At 42.3% G+C, this 19,571-nt stretch overlaps 2 protein-coding genes across 2 annotated transcripts in view; both read left to right on the top strand.

Annotated features, from left to right (window-relative positions):
* The window catches only part of RAB10 (RAB10, member RAS oncogene family), a 97,854-nt gene that overhangs the window by 27,834 nt on the left and 50,449 nt on the right, over positions 1–19,571 (top strand). The gene's annotated exons all lie outside the window — the stretch shown is intronic.
* LOC136591463 (olfactory receptor 2D2-like) lies at positions 11,767–12,729 on the top strand. Its single transcript, XM_066588562.1, has one exon. It carries the CDS (start codon positions 11,767–11,769, stop codon positions 12,727–12,729), a length of 963 nt encoding a protein of 320 aa, XP_066444659.1.

Genomic DNA, 19,571 nt, shown 5'->3' with positions numbered 1-19,571 from the left:
GCCACCGTTGCTAGTGGGGTGCCACAGGGTTCAGTATTAGGCCCCATTCTGTTCAATGTATTTATCAATGACCTGATAGAGGGGCTACACAGTAAAATATTAATGTTTGCAGGCGACACAAAATGATACAAGAGTAATACAAAGGACAATGTACGGCTACAAAAGGACCTATATAATCTGTGGGCTTGGGTTTAAAAATGCCAAATGAAGTTCAATATTGATAAATGTAAGGTTCTGCACATGGGCAGGAGAAACGGATGTCACCAATACACACTAAATGGGAAAAGTGAGATAGAAAAAGACCTGTGGGGACTAGTGGACTGTAGATTTAACTTGAGCAATAAATGCCAGTCAGCTGCTTCAAAAGCAAACAAAGTATTAGGGTGCATTAAAAAAAAGAGGTATAGGGTTGAGGGACGAGAACATTATTCTTCCACTATATAAGGCACTTGTCAGGCCTCACATGGAATACTGTGTACAGTTCTGGACACCGGTGCTCAGGAAGGATGTTAGAGTGGGAATGGGAGGACTGGAATACCCAGAGAGGCTATCAAAATTGGGATTATTTACCATGGAAAAAAGACGGCTAAGGGGTGATCAAATAACCATGTATAAGTACATGAGGGGACAATACAAGGATCTCTCCCATGATCTGTTTATGCCCAGGACTGTGATGGTAACAAGAGGGCATCCACTACGTCTAGAGGAAAGCAGGTTTCATCACCAACATTGAAGGGGGTTCTTTAGTGTAAGAGCAGTGTGACTGTGGAACTCTCTGCCTGAGGACGTGGTGATGGCAAAATCCATAGAGGAGTTTAAGAGTGAACCAGATGTATTTCTAGAGCGCTATGATATTACAGAATATAGACATTAGGTAACCAGCGGGTTGTTGATCTCAAATGTTGATCCAGGGATTACTCTGGCTGCCATTGTGGAGTCAGGAAGGATTTTTTTTTCCTCCATAGGAGCTAATTGGCTAACTGGGGTTTGCTTTGCCTTCTTCTGAACCAACAAGGGGGAGGTTAAAACAGGCCAAACTAGTTGGATTTTGTCTTCATTCAGCCTAACATACTATGTTAATATCTACTCTAGCCTGACTGAAGTTTTTATTATAGCCCTTTCAATCATTCATATAGTCCCATAAATCCTTTTCAGATCTTCTTATATCCCCTTTTCAGCTCCTCATAGTATTCTTCTAAATCTTCTCATAGCTCTTTGTAAAGTAAATTTTTAGTTATTTTGAGGCTCTCATTCTCCAATAACAATGTCTAATGTGGCCAGAATATTTTAATTTAGCCTGAAAACACAGCAGATTGCATCACTGTAGGAGCACACATCATATTGCAGGGGATTCAAGGGTTAATGTTTTGCAGTTTAAAATCCTTTGATGCCATATGACTCAAAAATAATCAATTAGTTATTTCAGAAATTACCAATTTTCTTTTGTTCCATTTCTCATGATGATTCAATATACCATCAAGAACGTAATGTGTAGGTAAAGTTGTGAGGTGAGCTAGATGAATATTTGGGGTACTTTACATACTTTGGGGCTATTCTAGATTGTTGATAGATGTCTAGAACCTTTTACAGAACATGATCTAATCTCATTTTGGTGTGGTAGGACAAGGACCTCTTCGGGGGTCAACTGCTAAGTATTCTGAATCCTTCCACAAAAGTCTTAGTGAACACGTATATGTTTAGATCCTGGAACCTTCAAACCTTGCAGCATTTTGTGAACTTTTTGAACAACATAATCTCTTAATATTTACATGTTTTTTGTGCTAGAGCAAATAACTCTTTATGGCTCAACCACTGATGTTTAAAGGAGTAATTTGAGGTTTTAAAATATTTAAAGGGGTTGTCTCATGAAAGCAAGTGGGGTTAAGCACTTCTGTATGGCCATATTAATGCACTTTGTAATGTACATTGTGCATTAAATATGAGCCATACAGAAGTTATTCACTTACCTGCTCCGTTGCTGGCGTCCTCGTCTCCATGGATCTGTCTAAAATCGCCTCTTCTGGCGATTTTAGACGCGCTTGCGCTGTGCGGTCTTCTCTCTTCTGAATGGGGCCGCTCATGCCGGAGAGCGGCTCCTCGTAGCTCCGCCCCATCACGTGTGCCGATTCCAGCCAATCAGGAGGCTGGAATCGGCAATGGACTGCACAGTGAAGATCCCGGTGGCCATCTTACTAAGGTAAGTAAGAAGAAGGAAGAAGTCGCCGCAGCGCGGGGATTCGGGTAAGTACTACCCGTTTTGGTTTTTTTTAACACATGCATCGGGTTTGTCTCGCGCCGAACGGGGGGGGGCTATTGAATAAAAAAAAAAAACGTTTCGGCGTGAGACAACCCCTTTAAGCCTATTTTGTATTGTCAGATTTCTTCCAAGAACCTTCACAGTCTTATCTTTACCAAGTGTCCTCAGAAGAGGTAAGATCTCTAAAACTAGGGTCATGGCATGGTTTACTCGCATATAAAGTGAGAACCAGACCTTAAAAAACAGTTTCATTCTTCTTGGTCTTTCGGACAACCTATATGTGCAGGTGATATTGCTCATGTTCTTCTTGACTGTGTCCTTGTCTACTGTGGCTGGGAACCTCCTGCTCATAATTGCAGTAAGAGTAGACTGTGGTCTATATATCAGTGTACTTTTTTCTCTCACATCTCTCCTACCAAAACATCTGCTACATGTCAGTTATTATACCAAAGATGGGGATGAATATTGCTGTGTTCTTACAAGAGTATTTCTTTTTCTGGATGTCTTCTTCAGATTTATATCTTTCTCTTCATGGAGCAAACGAAGTGCATCTTTTGGTCTTTCATGGCTTTTGACTGATTTGTAGCTACATGTAACCTCTTACATTATAATGTGATCATGAATGTTGTGTCCTGTGGTCGGATGATCGTGATCTCCTGGTTGGGTCACTGACCCTGATTGGGTCACTGGTTGTATCATCTCTTTCATTGATTTATATTTTGTGTTTCAGTTAAGGTTCTGTGGACCCACTACCATCAGTGACCACTTCTCCTGTGAGGCTCCGTCATTGCTGCAATTAGCCTGAAACGATATCTCAGCTAATAACTTTTTGATGTTGGTTGAAAGCACCATCTTGCTTCATATAACTTTATCTCTTATTCTTTTTTTCTTATATGCACATTTTCCTGGTCATCCTGAAAATTCAATCAAGATTGAACAAGGCGTTCTTCAAGTGTATATCCCACCTCATTGTAGTGACTCTTTTATGGGATAGGTATATTCACGTACATGAAAGAAAGACATAGAACTTCTAGGGTGTATGATAAAATGGTAGCAGTTTTCTATATCATCATCACACCAATGTTAATTACTTTAATCTAGAGCCTACAACATAAAGATGTCCAACTAGCTCTTAGACATTCGGGAAGGTTCGTGGTTACCTTGTAGATTTTTCCAAGTAAACATGATTTTCTGAATGAAGTAAAATCAATACATCGCAATGAATGGATCTTACTTAGGTCTAGGTGTATAATGAATAGTAACTTCTAACATTTTTAAAGTGAATTACTGTATGAACATTCTCTCGTTGAGAAACACTGATGCATCAGGATACAACCCTCTTTTTATAGCTTCAAGACCTAAAAGTACAAATCGCAGAAGGCGACAGGTTACAGACAGAGCTGTCTGAGAAGGTAAATAGACTGCAAGTGGAAGTGGAATCTCAGATCCAAGAGTCTCAGAAACTGGTGCAAGAAGAAACACACAAGACGGTTGGCCTTAGTGCACACATAAAGATGAGAGAAATGTGTTCCCCAATCAGTTAGAGGAAGATGCTGAAACAAATAAAAACCTGTCCAAACACATTTCAATACTTCAGAATATGGTTGCAGATATGACAAAGAAAATGGAGGAAAATACTGCATGCTTGGTCTCTGTTGAACAGCAAAAGAGATAAATCCTAGAAGCATTGGAAGTGCAGATTCAAGATTCACAGAAGTTGCAAGAAGAAATAAGAAGCTTGACCTTAGTATCAGGCTGAAACAAATGTAAGATGAGAGGAATGTGTTCCATGAGCAATTAAAGGAAGAAGTAGAAACCAAGAAAATCTTATCAAATCAGCTTTTAACACTTCAGGCTCAGGTGTCAGAGAGGAAAAAGAAAACGGAGGAGAATACTGCATGATTGGATTCTGTTGAAGAGCAGAAGAAAAAAACTTCATAAAGAATTTGAAGCTACAAACCAGTGGTATGAAGAAAAATCAACTGCTTACAACAAACTAGAGAAGACTAAAATTAGACTTCAAAATCAGATTGTGTCCAACTTGGAGAAGAAACAGAAGTTTGATCAGTTGCTTAGTTCGGAACAAACAATTTCTGCTAAATATGTCAAAGAATGTGACACACCCTGGAAGAGACCCTTGAAATGAAGGCTGAAGTAGAACGGCTTAACAAGTATTTGCGCACAGTAATGCAAGACTCAGCACCAAGAAAGATGCTGAAAAGGGAACTCCAGTACGAGAGAAGTTAAACAGTGTGTTCCAAGAGCCTCCTATTGGAGGATCTTAACAATGGTTTACAAGCAGCAAACTATGCCAATTTGTACTTGTAAGGTAGCCTGAGTGCTATAGGTGAAAAGTTTGTGAAAAGTGAAAAAGTCTTGAAGGAAGAGATTGCCTCTGTAAACAATGGTAGTGAGTTGGAAGACACTAAGGCATCCAGAGGTGACACAAGGGGTCATTTTACATAGGCGAGAAGAAACTGGCTCCCACTCTGATGCAGATGAGAGATGCCATTTTGAAAGCTAAACAGTACAAATGGCTTGTGTACCAAGCTCTTGTGCACTCTTTGAAGCAGAAAGAGCTGGAAGGAATAGGTCAAAAAGATGGGTTCCGCCAAGAGAAAAAGGGATTTTCTTTGTAAAACATGAAGAGTGTTGTAGACAGAACATTACACATAGAGATCCCTGAGTGGGGAGTTTTGAACCTGGAGGGTTTAGTCCAGTGATAAAGGCTTATGGCCTTTATCAGAGGGGAAGGGAGTGGTAATGCAGTAACATAGAGATAGCTTGCAGTGGGCAGAAGAACTGGCAGACTGACTGCTAATTATGGTTCAAAGGTATTTCATTGAAGAACTACAAGGTAGTTTACCTTCAAGATATGCCTCAGCAGTTATATGATATCGTTTCTTATTAGACTCAAACTATATAGTTCTTCTATTTCATTAAACACTAACAACAATAAGAGAAAAAATAGGTCTACGCTCATGCCAGGCATACCCAGACCTTCACTCATTAGTATGGCAAAAGTTGAGGAAACTGGAAGAGGAAAGAGGGAGGAGATGTAAGGGGAAGCTGGTGGTGGGGTAAGTTATGCCCAACAACTTGTAGGGCTTGAGACTCTTATAGTAATATTTTGATGAGTGAAGGATAAAGAATATAGTGAATTCTAATTATGGGGTTGCAACACCCAATATCAAACATTTAAGCGCAGGGAGGCACGGAATGTTATCCAAGCTGTCCAAGTATTATAAAAGCTGGCATGTTTGTTGTCATCATTTGCTCCAATCCCTTCTATTAACATTATTTTATCTAATGTCTCTATCCATTGTAGCCACGTTGGAGTTGATGTTGATTTGCATAATTTTGAAATAAGCTGGCGCATGGCTAGGAGAAAAAATCTGAGTGGGCTCTTTTCAGTCTGTGCCAGAGAGCCTAAAAGCAATGAAAGCAGTGCTAACTTTGGGGAAAAGGTTAAGGATGAAGGGTAAGCTGTGTTGAATAGGATGAATGTATGTATGGTGTGGATTGTAGGGAGAATTTATATGTTTATCAGAGAAGACACTCCCAGATCTTGTGTAGAAGTCTGGACCCAGGAGAAATACAAATCACACCAGCCTTATTGCTGTATCAGATGATTTCTAATTTATTCTAAGGTGTATGTGGTTTATATACCATAAATGACATCACTGGAAAAGTATATACCTCCAAGACTATTAAGAATACATGATAGGGTATTACTAAACTAATTAAAATAAGTTACACATTTTAAGGTGTAACTATAAGATACCAAGAAACCGTTATGAATTCAGTGAAAAGGAATGCAGGGGGGGGGGGGGTCTGGGAGGATCTTATATGCTGTCTGTCTACCACACACTGGTATAGAAAAAGTTTTGTTAAACACCTTCACTACTTACACTAGCGGCATGCTATAGACATTGACAGACTGGAGCAACTTCAGAGAATTGCCAAGATGCGGACTGCTCTGCAAACCATGTCCTATGAGAAACGGTTAAAGTGACCCCTGCTTTTGGGATAAATTTCTGGCCCACGAGCAGAAGTGGAAGGTATATTATCTGCTGCTGTTCTTTTCTGATGTTGGCCTTCTGATCCGCTGGTTCCGGATACTGTTTTCAGCTGTCCAAGATGGCTAACCCAATTTTCTAACTATCTAATTAACAGTGTGTATTGCTCTACTGAGGTGAGCAGTGCTGACTAGAGATGAGCGAGTATAATCGCTAAGGCTAACTACTCGAGCGAGTAGTGCCTTAGTCGAGTATCTGCCCGCTCGTGTGTAAAGATTCGGGTGCGGGAGCTGGTGACAGGTGAGTTGCGGCGGTGAGCAGGGAGGAGCGGGGGGGGGGGGGGGAGAGAGGGAGAGAGGGATCTCCCCTCCGTTCCTCCCTGCTCTCCCCCACCGCTGGCACCCGAATCTTTACACACGAGCGGGCAGATACTCGACTAAGGCACTACTCGCTCGAGTAGTTAGCCTTAGCGAGTATACTCGCTCATCTTTAGTGCTGACCCATCAGAGAGCAGATATAGTGCATTGGTAGTCTCGCACTACCAATGCACTGTGAGAATTAGTCAGTCTAAAGATTGCATCAGCCATCTTGGATGGCCAAAAATTGGTTGTGAAACCAGAGGATCAGAGGGACATCAGCATAGAGGACCAACAGTGGGTAGTATAACTGCTTTCATTAGTCCCAGGGCAAGATTTTGTCCTGAAACTGGGAGGTGGCTTTAAAGGATCTGGGAATGTTTACCTTGTAAAAAAGAAGTCTGAGAGGAGACTTAATAGCTGTCTACTAATATCTGAAGGGCTGTCACAGTGCAGAGCAATCAGCCCTATTCTCATTTGCTCAAGGAAAGACTAGAAGCAATGGAATGAGACGGAAAGGGAGGAGACACAGATTAGATATTAGCCAGTAAGGGTGACCAATACGTGGAACAGGTTGCCACAGGAGGTGGGGAGTTCTTCTTCAATGGAAGTCTTCAAACAAAAGGCTGGGCAAATATCTGTCTGGGATGATTTAGTGAATATTGCATTGGGAAGGAGGTTGGACCGAATGACCCTGGAGGTCCCTTCCAACTCTACCATTCTAGGATTCTCAAAGAATTATGGTATGGACTTTCCTGCTTAGATTTCTAGATTGCAACCACCAAAGTAGTCAACAGCTGGAGGCACTGCAGGTATTGCCACATAGAGATGAAAATGTAGAATACATACAAAAGTCTGTATAGCCAAGGGTCAATACTGAAAATACATTCTGAGTCAGGCAGAAGTAGAAGAAAGTTAGAAAAGAGAGCTGACGAAGTAACAAGGTCAGAAGAGACAAGGGAGAAGCGTATTTGCATTGTAGCAAGTTAACAACCAGGGTCAAGATGCAAAACAAAACACAGAAAAGCACTTGTAATACTAATCTTAGATTCAAACAGAGCCTGGAGGGTGATATCTTTTTCAATATGACACCTTTCTGGTGACATTATATCGCCAAACAGGTTGTCATAGAAACTGGTTGAGTACAGAGTTCTGGGCCTTCACCTATCATGTACCATTTAGAATACTTGGGACTTTTTATTTAGCAGAGAGGCCTACAGGTTACCCCATGATCCAAGTTTCATTGCTAATTTTGCCCTCCCTAGAGCTGTACCTTTGGGATACAGTATGAAAAGAAATTAATTTCTGCTCAATCCCACAAAGAGAATAGATGCACTCTTTGTAAAAAACACAATCCCGACCATAGAATAAGTTGTCATTTTGCTGCAAAACTTGGCATGTGGTTACATATCAGGCAGATATGCAAATTATTAAAGTTCTGGTGTGATTAGATGAACGGTCTTGTCACCTGAGATCCTAAAAGTGGTTCCCCCCTTGGCCTATAAGAGGCTCTCGGAGGCTCCTTGTGTGTAGTGACCTCTTCTTCCGCTTGTTGAACACTAGACGCCTCTACGATGCAGAGAAGAGATTTCACCCCGTTACCAGAGTCTGAGAGGGGCGCATTGAGAAACTAGATGGTCATATTGATGAATTGCTCACTATCTGTGCCGTTCTGACCAGTCTGACAGACATCCACTGTTCCCAACACCTCCTAAGGGCATGCACACAAGGCGACACCCTCGACAGCCCACCTGTAGAGAGGATCTTCTGATCATCCAATAGGCATGAGTAGCTCCAACTGTTTTGTTGTCCACTATCCAGAGACAGGTGGCACCATCATTAGTGTCAGAACCACTTCCAGGCACTTGGCTGAAGGTCATTTGGTCTCACAGCACTCGTTACATGTAATGTCTTTGACACCCACCCACTGTCATCATCTCAGTGGGGTCGTGAACGGCGAAAGTGGACTGCTATGGAGTGGAACCGGGTTGTCTTTAGCAACTAATCCAGGTTTAGTTTGGGCGCTGACGACGGTTTATGTCTGGAGACCTCGGGGTGAGTGCCTCAATCCTGTCTTTGCTGTGGAGTGGCACACTGCCCCCTGCTGGTGTGATTGTCTGGGGGGGGGGGGGGCATAGCATATGACAGTCGGTCATCCCTAGTAGCTCAGTGATACATTCAGGACATCCTGCAGCTACAGGTGTTCCTCTCATGACGGCTTCCAAAAGGGATTTTCCAGCAGGATAATTCTCGTCTGCACACACAAGGGGGTCACAGGAAGCCCCCAAAACATTGTCACACCCATGTGGCTTGTCTGGTTACCAGATTTATCAGTAACCAAACATCTTTGGGACCATCTGGGACGCCAACTTCAACAGTCTACAAGCTTTCACAATCTAGTGGCTCAGTTACAGCAAATTTGGAGTGAAATTCTGCATGATACCATACAGAACCTGTATACTTCCATGCCTGCGCATATCACATCTGTTATCTAAGCTAAAGGTGGCCCAACAGGGTACTAGAACCTCCATTCCAACCCATATCACATCTTGTATCCAAGCTAGAGGCGGTACAACAGGGTACTAGAACCTCCATTCCAACCTGTATCACATCTTGTATCCAAGCTAGAGGCGGTACAAAGGGGTACTAGAACCTCCATGCCTGCCGGTATCACATCTTGTATCCAAGATAGAAGCGGTACAACAGGTTACTAGAGTCTCCCTTCATGGGATCGGTTCTCCACAATAAATTCTCCTTTGGTAATCACTTACTTATATGAACATTACAATCAGTTTCCTACAACTTTTTTTAGTTGCTTCACTTTTTTGAGAATGAGTATTTTTGTAGAAATGGTAAATTTGCAAAAACTCAGTGAAGATGCAGCAGGAGATGCACATTTTGAGGTGATGCTCAACGAAGTTTTTTTTTAAATATCAGAAACCATTCAGAGTGTGACAAACAGCCAATACTAATGGGCTTGAAAGGGGCGCATCCTTTTTTTTCATCACAACAGGTTCACTTTACTACCGATGTATATTTGTGTTGTAATAAATTCATTGTTATTTTAGTTTAGACCTAATTTGTGTCTAGAGATGGAAGTAATGATCCCTGTACAACCAGGAACCCTCTCCGTGTAGCAGTCTTCTGGGATCCCGTGTGGTCTCTGGTGCCGACACCTGATTGCTTGGATTCTGTGATGGGAATAAAGGAAAAGATATATAAGAGACCTAAGAACATACAAGCTCTGACAGTCCCCAAGCTGCAGCCACAACTCTCTGCAGCCTTTCATTTGAACCCCTTCATGAATAAGGGTCATTGTTGCGCGTGCATCGACATCACATTCTGCAGGGTTTTTTTTAACAGAATGACCAAAAAAATGCATTTCTGCTATTCATTTTTTTTCTTTTTTCTTAATGCAGGTAATCCTGTGGGATTAATTATGTGTTATCTTAAATAAATGGACCTCTATGGATGCACCATTTTTTTAAAATTGTGATGACCAGGGAAAGGTTGTTTTTTAATTTTTAATAATTTTTAAAATAAACAAATATTTAACTTTTTTTATTAGTCCATTCGAACTTGCGATCGTTTGATCACTTATATAGTACAATGCAATACTATGGTATTGCATTACGCCGTCTTTTAACAGGCTGCCTAGTAATGACAGGCCACAGGCACATTTTTAAAAGGCGAATGATCGTGACAGTCTTGGGGGGCCTTCAGATGGCCCCCAACTGATATGAGAACCAAACAGCACCTCCACGATCTTATTGCGGCAAGACCATTCGGGTCATCAAAGTCCCAATCGGGACATTTAAATTCTGTTTTCAGGTTATGAGAATAAATGGAGCAGACTACAAATGAAATAGGGGTGTTGAAGAGGCACTATTACACGAACTGATATTTACCGGGAGAATTTGAGCTTGGACTATGGGGTTCCATAACTGCATGGTGAGGGAGTATTGATACCAGGATGCCCAGGTTCTCTTGAAAAATTCCTGACAATCAGTAAGAATGGATGCTAACTTCGTATTGATTATTATCCAGGACAAGTTGATTTTAACAAGGTCAATACTGACAAATGCTTTCCTCCAAGAGTGAGCAATAGCCATACGGGAGACAGAAAACACAGTGAGACCCATCTAAATGTGCGCTTACGTATATTGGTAATCCGAATGCCAAGGAGGGCTTCCCAAGGTGATTTATGCAAGTTTAAATATGTGATGGGAAATAATAAAAAGTGTACACTTGAATCCAGAAGTGACGAAGCCCAGGGCAATTCCCCAAAATGTGCAAAAAGGTGCCTTCATCTCTACATCCCTGAAAACAGAGACCCGATACCCCAGGGAACATACAGGATAATATCTGGGGGGGATCAAGTACCAGTGCATTAAAAGTTAATAGCTCACTTCCATAATCGACAAGTTAAATTGAAAGTTTTGCACACAAATTTGCCAATTTATGCCATTTCGAAGCAGGAGGCTCCTCATCCAGGTCTGCCTCCCATTTGTGCATGTGGGAAAGTTTACCTGTAGGCAAAGTAAAGTTAGAGTCTGGCGATGATCCCAAAACTGCATAACAAATGCGTACGAATATGGACATATCAACTAAAGTACATCTATTATCGATTAAGGATAAGACGTAATGCTTAATCTATCATAAGCAAAAAATTTCAGTGAACCGACTGGAAATACTTAAACTGTTGAAAACCCAACCCTGTCCTCCCCATCAACAATTCTAGTGCAGCTCTTGGAAATCCCCCACCCAAAACCGACAGTATCCAGACCCGGAGGAAAAGCAGGATTGCCAAACAAATTTGACATAGGTTGATACTTGAAGCATTTAACGTTTTTGAATAGCAAATTCTCTCCCTGTATTAAAGTTCTTCATGCTAGGGCAAAGATCTCTTCATGGTTCAGCCACTAATCCTAATTTTCTTGATGTAATGTTTCGAAAACCTGGTAAAGTACTTGAAGCATCTTCTCTAAACTTTAACCTAGATTAGTAATTTGAGCCTCTAAAAAGTTTGTAAGACTATTTTGGGTTGTTGAAATTTCTCCAAGAACTATTGCTGCCTTGCCTTAACCAAGTGTCCTCATGAGAACATGGTCTCCATAATTAAGTGATTGCTGCCATGGAAAGTGAGAACCAGACCTTGATCAATTATTTCATTCTTCTTGGTCTGTCCGACGATCCACATCTGCAAGTGTTAGTACTTCTGTTGGTATTGACTGTGTACTTGACTACTGTGGCTGGAAACCTGCTGCTCATAATGGCAGTGAGCGTTGACAGTCGTCTACATGTCTCCATGTACTTCTTTCTCTCAAATCTCTCCTTCCTGGACATCTGCTACACAACAGTTATCATACCAAAGATGTTGCTGAACATTGCTGTTTCCTCCAAGAGTATTTCATTTTCTGAATGTTTTCTCCAAGTTTACTTCTATCTCTTAATGGGCCAAACGGAGTGCATCCTTTTGGCTTTCATGGCATACGACCGACATGTGGCTATATGTAACCCCTTACATTATAATGTCATCATGAATATTGTGTCTTGTATTACGATGATCGGTGTCTCCTGGGTCATTGGCTGTATCGTCTCTTCTATTGATATATATTTGATATATCGCTTGAGGTTTTGTGGATCTCCCACCATTGACCACTTCTTCTGTGAAGGTCCATCATTGCTACAATTAGCCTGCAGTGATATCTCACTTAATAACATTATTATGTTGGCTGGTGGCACCCTATTGCTTCTTATTCCTTTTTGTCTTATTCTGATTTCGTATGTACACATTTTTCTGGTCATCCTGAAAATCCAGTCTGGGAGGTACAAGGCCTTCTCCACATGTATGTCCCACATCACGGTGGTGATTCTCTTTTATGGGGCGGCTACTGTCACGTACATGCGTCCAATACATAGAACTTCCAATGTGTATGATAAGATGGTAGCGGTTTTCTATACCATCATCACACCAATGTTAAACCCTTTAATCTACAGCCTACGAAATAAAGATGTCCACCGAGCTCTTAAACATTTGGGGAGATCAATGTTTATTTCATCTCATAGGTTTTTCCAAGTAAACAAGATGTGCTGAATTAACTATATATATATATATATATATATATATATATATATATAGACTAGCTGATATACCCGGCTTCGCCCGAGTTAATTTGGTACTGGTATTTATCTGGTGTTCACACGGAAAATCTTATGAAGTCGTGGTTACTTTAGAGATACCGAGGAAAAACATATGTTCACCATTTTGCATAGTTCTCTGCGTTACCCAGGAAACACCACGTGGAGGTAACCATGCGACGTTTCCTTCATATAAAATGACATCAGGAAGTGAGAGAATTAGATTACGTACATAAAATTTGGACACTAATTATTTTGCGCTTAGAATTGAATAATCGAGTTGGGACCCATTAGCTTTTCCTATTTATGACATAATCAATGCTCCTGCCAAATTTCCCGTTTCTATGACACCGGAAAGTGAGAAAATTACATTCCGTACGTAAAATTTGGACGCTAATTCTTTTGCGCATAGAATTGAATAATCGAGTTGGGACCCATTAGCTTTTACTATTTATGACATAATCAATGCTCGTGCCAAATTTCCCGTTTCTATGACACTGGAAAGTGAAAAAATTACATTCCGCACGTAAAAATTCGACACCAATTCTTTTGCGCTAGAATTGAATAATCGAGTTGGGACCTATTTACTTTTCCTATTTATGACATAATCAATGCTCGTGCCAAATTTCCTGTTTCTATGACACCGGAAAGTGAGAAAATTACATTCCGCAGGTAAAATTTGGACGCTAATTCTTTTGCGCATGGAATTGAATAATCGAGTTGGGACCCATAAGCTTTTCCTATTTATGACATAATCAATGCTCGGAGCAAATTTCACGTTTCTATGACACCGAAAAGTGAGAAAATTAGATTCCGTACGTAAAATTTAGACACTAATTCTTTTGCGCTTAGAATTGAATAATCGAGTTGGGACCCATTAGCTTTTCCTACTTATGACATAATCAATGCTCGTGCCAAATTTCAAGTTTCTATGACACCGGAAAGTGAAGAAATTACATTCCGCACGTAAAATTTTGACGCCAATTCTTTTGCGCTTAGAATTGAATAATCGAGTTGGGACCCATTAGCTTTTCCTATTTATGACATAATCAATGCGCGTGCCAAATTTCCTGTTTCCATGACACTGGAAAGTGAAAAAATTACATTCCGCACGTAAAATTTGGATGCTAATTCTTTTGCGCATAGAATTGAATAATCGAGTTGGGACCCATTAGCTTTTCCTATTTATGACATAATCAATGCTCGTGCCAAATTTCACGTTACTATGACACCGGAAAGTGAAAAAATTACATTCCGCACGTAAAATTTCAACGCTAATTGTTTTGTGCATAGAATTGAATAATCGAGTTGGGACCTATGAACTTTTCCTATTTATGACATAATCAATGCTCGTGCCAAATTTCACGTTTCTATGACACCGGAAAGTGAGATAATTAGATTCCATACGTAAAATTTGGACGTTAATTCTTTTGCGCATAGAATTGAATAATCGAGTTGGGACCCATTAACTTTTCCTATTTATGACATAATCAATGCTCATGCCAAATTTCGAGTTTCTATGACACCGGGAAGTGAGAGAATTCGATTCCGTACGTAAAATTTGGACGCTAATTCTTTTGCGCATAGAATTGAATAATCGTGTTGGGACCTATTAACTTTTCCCATTTATGACATAATCAATGCTCGGGCCAAATTTTAAGTTTCTATGACATTGGAAAGTGACAGATTTAGATTACGTACGTAAAATTTCGACGCCAATTCTTTTGCGCTAGAATTGAATAATCGAGTTGGGACCCAATTACTATGCGTGTGCCAAATTTCATGTTTCTACGACATCGGGAAGTTGGAGAACTTTTGGCGAGTCAGTCAGTGAGGGCTTTCGTCTTTATATATATAGACTAGCGTACCCGTCGCGCGTTGCTGCGAAGACAGACAGACATACATACATTTGTTTTTATATATCTAGATGACGGCAGCAGCGACCACTGAGGTTTTGTAGGCCGCTGCTTCCCCCTTGCAGGCTGAATAAAATAGCCGTTGTGTGGAACATCCAATTTATCCGGCTGCTGTGGCTTCTTGGGAAGATAGCCTAGTACATGTTTGCCCACTTCCAACTCCAATGGAGACTGACTGTAAATGGCTGGCGTGCTCTAGTATTTATGGTTCCAAGCTGTACGTGTCATTGCATACAGTCTATCTATCTATCTATCTATCTGGGTTATTGCATACAGTCTATCTATCTATCTATCTGGGTTATTGCATACAGTCTATCTATCTATCTATCTATCTATCTATGACATCAGGAAATGAGAGAATTAGATTCCGTACGTAAAATTTGAACGCTAATTCTTTGGCGCTTTGAATTGAATAATCGAGTTGGGACCCATTAGCTTTTCCTATTTATGACATAATCAATGCTCGAGCCAAATTTCAAGTTTCTATGACATTGGGAAGTGAGAGAATTACATTCCGTACGTAAAATTTGGACGCTAATTCTTTTGCGCTTAGAATTGAATAATCGAGTTGGGATGAGACATAAGGCCTTGCCCATAAGCATTCCCCAACCTCCAAGAACTGAACCTACCTACCTGAATGAGATTTTGTAGGCCGCTGCTTCCCCCTTGCGGGCTGAATAAAATAGCCGTTGGGTGGAACATACAATTTATCCGGCTGCTGTGGCTTCTTAGGAAGATATCCTAGTACTTGTTTACCCACTTCCAACTCCAATGGTAATTGGCTGGCGTGCTCTAGTGGTTCCAAGCTGTACGTGTCATAATACAGCCTTAATGACATCACAATGCAGCTTTATAGAACATGTTGGGGCATGTTCAAGGGCGTCCGATGTTGATGACATCAGTGATGACATCACAATAGCAGGTGGCTTACTTATTCGATCTACGTGGGGGGGGGCGTAACTTTCGACGACGCTCGCGCGCCATTTATCGTAGGATATTTGTACTATGCCTATAATCTTCCCAGGAGTGTACTCAACAACTTCCCAAAGTTTCATGGCGATCGGATGAATGGTGTAGTAGCGCATAAAGGACAAACACGCACGCACGCACGCAGACAGACATACATTCAATTTTATATATATAGATGTTGGGGCATGTTCAAGGGCGTCCGATGTTGATGACATCAGTGATGACATCACAATAGCAGGTGGCTTACTTATTCGATCTACGTGGAGGGGGGGCGTAACTTTCGACGACGCTCGCGCGCCATTTATCGTAGGATATTTGTACTATGCCTATAATCTTCCCAGGAGTGTACTCAACAACTTCCCAAAGTTTCATGGCGATCGGATGAATGGTGTAGTAGCGCATAAAGGACAAACACGCACGCACGCACGCACGCACGCAGACAGACATACATTCAATTTTATATATATAGATATATATACACACACACACACACACACACACACACACACACAACATGGAGATGAGGGCATCTTACTGAAGTCCAGATTTACAGTCTAACTCTTCAGTTTGTGGTTCACAGATGCCTGCCGTTTACTTACCGTATGAATTCTAGAAACGAGGCTGTTGATGGTCTCTTACGAGGGGGTACGCGTTAGAAAGCGGAATTAATTAAAAATTATCTATTTGTTTGTGGATTTTGAAATTTCAGCCTCATTCAAAGTACTCTCCATTTGAAGCAAAAGATTTGTCCAAATTTTTTTTTTAAAACTCAGCGTTATTGATGTCTTTTAGTACTTGTGCCGTTTGCTTCACCTCTTCAACATCAGCAAATGCTTTACTTTGAAATCTCTTAACTTGAGGAAATAAGAAAAAGTTGCACGGAGTAAAATCAGTTAAAACTGAAGAGGGTGAGGAAAGGGTGTAATGCCGTTTTTCATCGTAAATTGCTTGACGCTCAGCGCTGTGTGGGCAGGTGTGTTGTCACGATGGAAGAACCAGTCACCTGTTTGCCAAAAATCGGAAAGTTGTCTTCGTACAACGTGATGCAACCTTTTCGAAGCTTTCACATAAAAAATTTGGTTAACTGTTTGACCCCGTTAGAAATGAGAGTGCACTAATCCTCTCACATCAAACAAACAAAGAAGCATTGTTTTCACCCTGTTGTGCTTTTTGGGATGAGGAGAAGATCGACTTTTTCATTGGCTGAATCAGTATTTCCGTTTTGTTTCTGGATCGTAACCATAACACCAATCGTTCCTTCAAAGCATGGTACACAGATGGGCGATTGTCCATCTGCTCAGGGGTCAGCAGACGAAGCATGAATTTTGCTGCAACTTGTTTCATGTCCAATTCATCTGTTAAAGTCTGCTGACAGGAACATTATGAAATGCCAGTGAACTCCATGCATTCATCCATTGTCTGATGGCGATCTTCCAGAATGGGTTGACAAATTTTCATCCCATTTTCATCAGTTCTATGGTGGACCCAATCTTTAAGCATTAAAGGCCCGTTAATGTTATGAGCAGTTGTTATTTCTGGAGAATCCTCTGGAGAAAAAAAATCATTATATCTTCTCAACATGAAAACTAGCGTGTAGGAGATTGGGGAAGAGGATGAAAGAAGGAGAGTCAAAAAGAATAGAGTAGATCAAAGTGGAAGCTTATCAATCTTGTAAATTAGACTCTGTCACCTCCTTTTAGCCCTATTAGCTAAGCTTAGAAGGAGGCAACACACTGATTCCGGGGATGTGTTATACTTAAAGGGGTTGTCCCGCGCCGAAACGTTTTTTTGTTTTTTTTTTAACCCCCCCCCCCCCCGTTCGGCGCGAGACAACCCCGATGCAGGGGTTAAAAAAACAACCCGCACAGCGCTTACCTGAATCCCGGCGGTCCGGCGTCTTCATACTCACCTGCTGAAGATGGCCGCCGGGATCCTCTGTCTCCATGGACCGCAGGGCTTCTGTGCGGTCCATTGCCGATTCCAGCCTCCTGATTGGCTGGAATCGGCACGTGACGGGGCGGAGCTACACGGAGCCCCATTCAGAAAAGAAGAAGACCCGGACTGCGCAAGCGCGGCTAATTTGGCCATCGGAGGGCGAAAATTAGTCGGCTCCATGGGAACGAGGACGCTAGCAACGGAGCAGGTAAGTATAAAACTTTTTATAACTTCTGTATGGCTCATAATTAATGCACAATGTACATTACAAAGTGCATTATTATGGCCATACAGAAGTGTATAGACCCACTTGCTGCCGCGGGACAACCCCTTTAACTAACCTATTAATGTGGGTGCTGGAAGCCGCCACTGCAGTGCATTGAGTAGTCCGCTCACCATAAAGTTAAAATAGGGTGGACTACTTAGCACACTGCTTAATGCGCGAAGCTGTGGCTTTCAACTGTGATGCCAGGGGAACAACAGAGAAAGGTAGGTATAACACATCCTCAGACTCAGCAGGTCACCTACACTCAGCCCATAAGCGTAGCTTACAGAGCTAAAACGTAGGTGACAGATTCCCTTTAAAGGCTCAATGAGTTCTGGACTCCAGTGAATCCCGAAATTCAATCCAATATATCCATGTTTTCAGAAATTTATGTATACCCTTTAGCGAGGCTGTGAGGTCTTCCACCTCCTGTATCGTTTTAAACCATAGTGATAGGACATGATGAGGTTTGTCAGCATAGCTTCGGGATTCAGGCTCTTGCTGTGTTAACCAGATGGCACACGACTATAGGTAGACAGTAGAACACCACTGAGGTGCAAGAGAAGCAGCATGGGTGATTTAGTTAGAACAGAATTTGTAAATCTATTAAAGGAGATGTCTCGAGGAAGCAGTTAATTTTTTTTTTTGCCCAGTCCCCCCCATTAAACATACATTACAAAGCCCCCCTGTAAATGACATTTCTAGCTGGTTCGTACTTACCGTTCCAGCGTTTCAGCAACTTATAAAAGTTTCCTCAAGATGGCCGCCGGCTCTTTCCCCGTCGCTCGCTGCAGCCCGACGTGCGCGCTCCCGAGACGCCGCCAGCTGTGTCTCCATGGCAACCGGACGCATCGCAGCCGCCGACCAGACGCCCCGCAGCCGCCGACCAGACAGCAGGTAACCGGCGCTAGCCCCCGGCTCCCCAGCGCTAGACCCTCAGCCCAGGTGAAGGCCCCGGAGCCCAGCGCTAGGTTCCGGAGCCCAGCGCTAGTTCCCCCGGCCTAGCGGCAGCCCCCCCCGGCGCAGCGGCAGCCCCCCCCGGCCTAGCGACGGCGCAGCCCGGCGCAGCGGCAGCCCCCCCGGCGCAGCGACAGCCCCCCCCCCGACCCATCACTTACCTGGGAGGCTTCTCGGGGCTGCTGGGCTGGGCTGGGCTGGGCTTCTCCGCTGGGCAGCTCCAGTTTCTGCACCTTCCTCTAACAGAGGAAGGTGCAGAATGGCCGCTTCAGCGCGCTCCCGAGCAGTGACAGCTCGTCTGCGCATGCGCAGAAGAGCTGTAGCGGGGAGCACACTGAAGCGGCTCGTGCTGAATGGAGAAGACCGGACTGCGCAAGCGCGTCTAAAAAAGCAAGCTGCCAGCGAATTTAGACGGAACCATGGAGACGAGGACGCTAGCAACGGAGCAGGTAAGTGAATAACTTCTGTATGGCTCATATTTAATGCACAATGTACATTACAAAGTGCATTAATATGGCCATACGGAAGTGTATACCCCCACTTGGTTTCGCGAGACCACCCCTTTAATAAATGTGCCATACCTCTGACCAAAAACCTGCCAGTTTTGGACAATCTCAAAATAAGTGTAACATCGTATCTTGTTCTCTTCCAAATCACCAACATAGTGGGGACACAGAAGGTATCAAGATGTGCAGGTGGGAAGGCATGTACAAGCGAGAGAGAATTGTGAATCTTGAAGGAGATGAAAGGTGTGTG

This window comes from Eleutherodactylus coqui, chromosome 1 (genome assembly GCF_035609145.1).
Source record: "Eleutherodactylus coqui strain aEleCoq1 chromosome 1, aEleCoq1.hap1, whole genome shotgun sequence".
Taxonomy (NCBI): Eukaryota; Metazoa; Chordata; class Amphibia; order Anura; family Eleutherodactylidae; genus Eleutherodactylus; species Eleutherodactylus coqui.
Note: the sequence above shows the minus strand (reverse complement) of the source record. Positions and strands in the feature narration are given on the sequence as shown.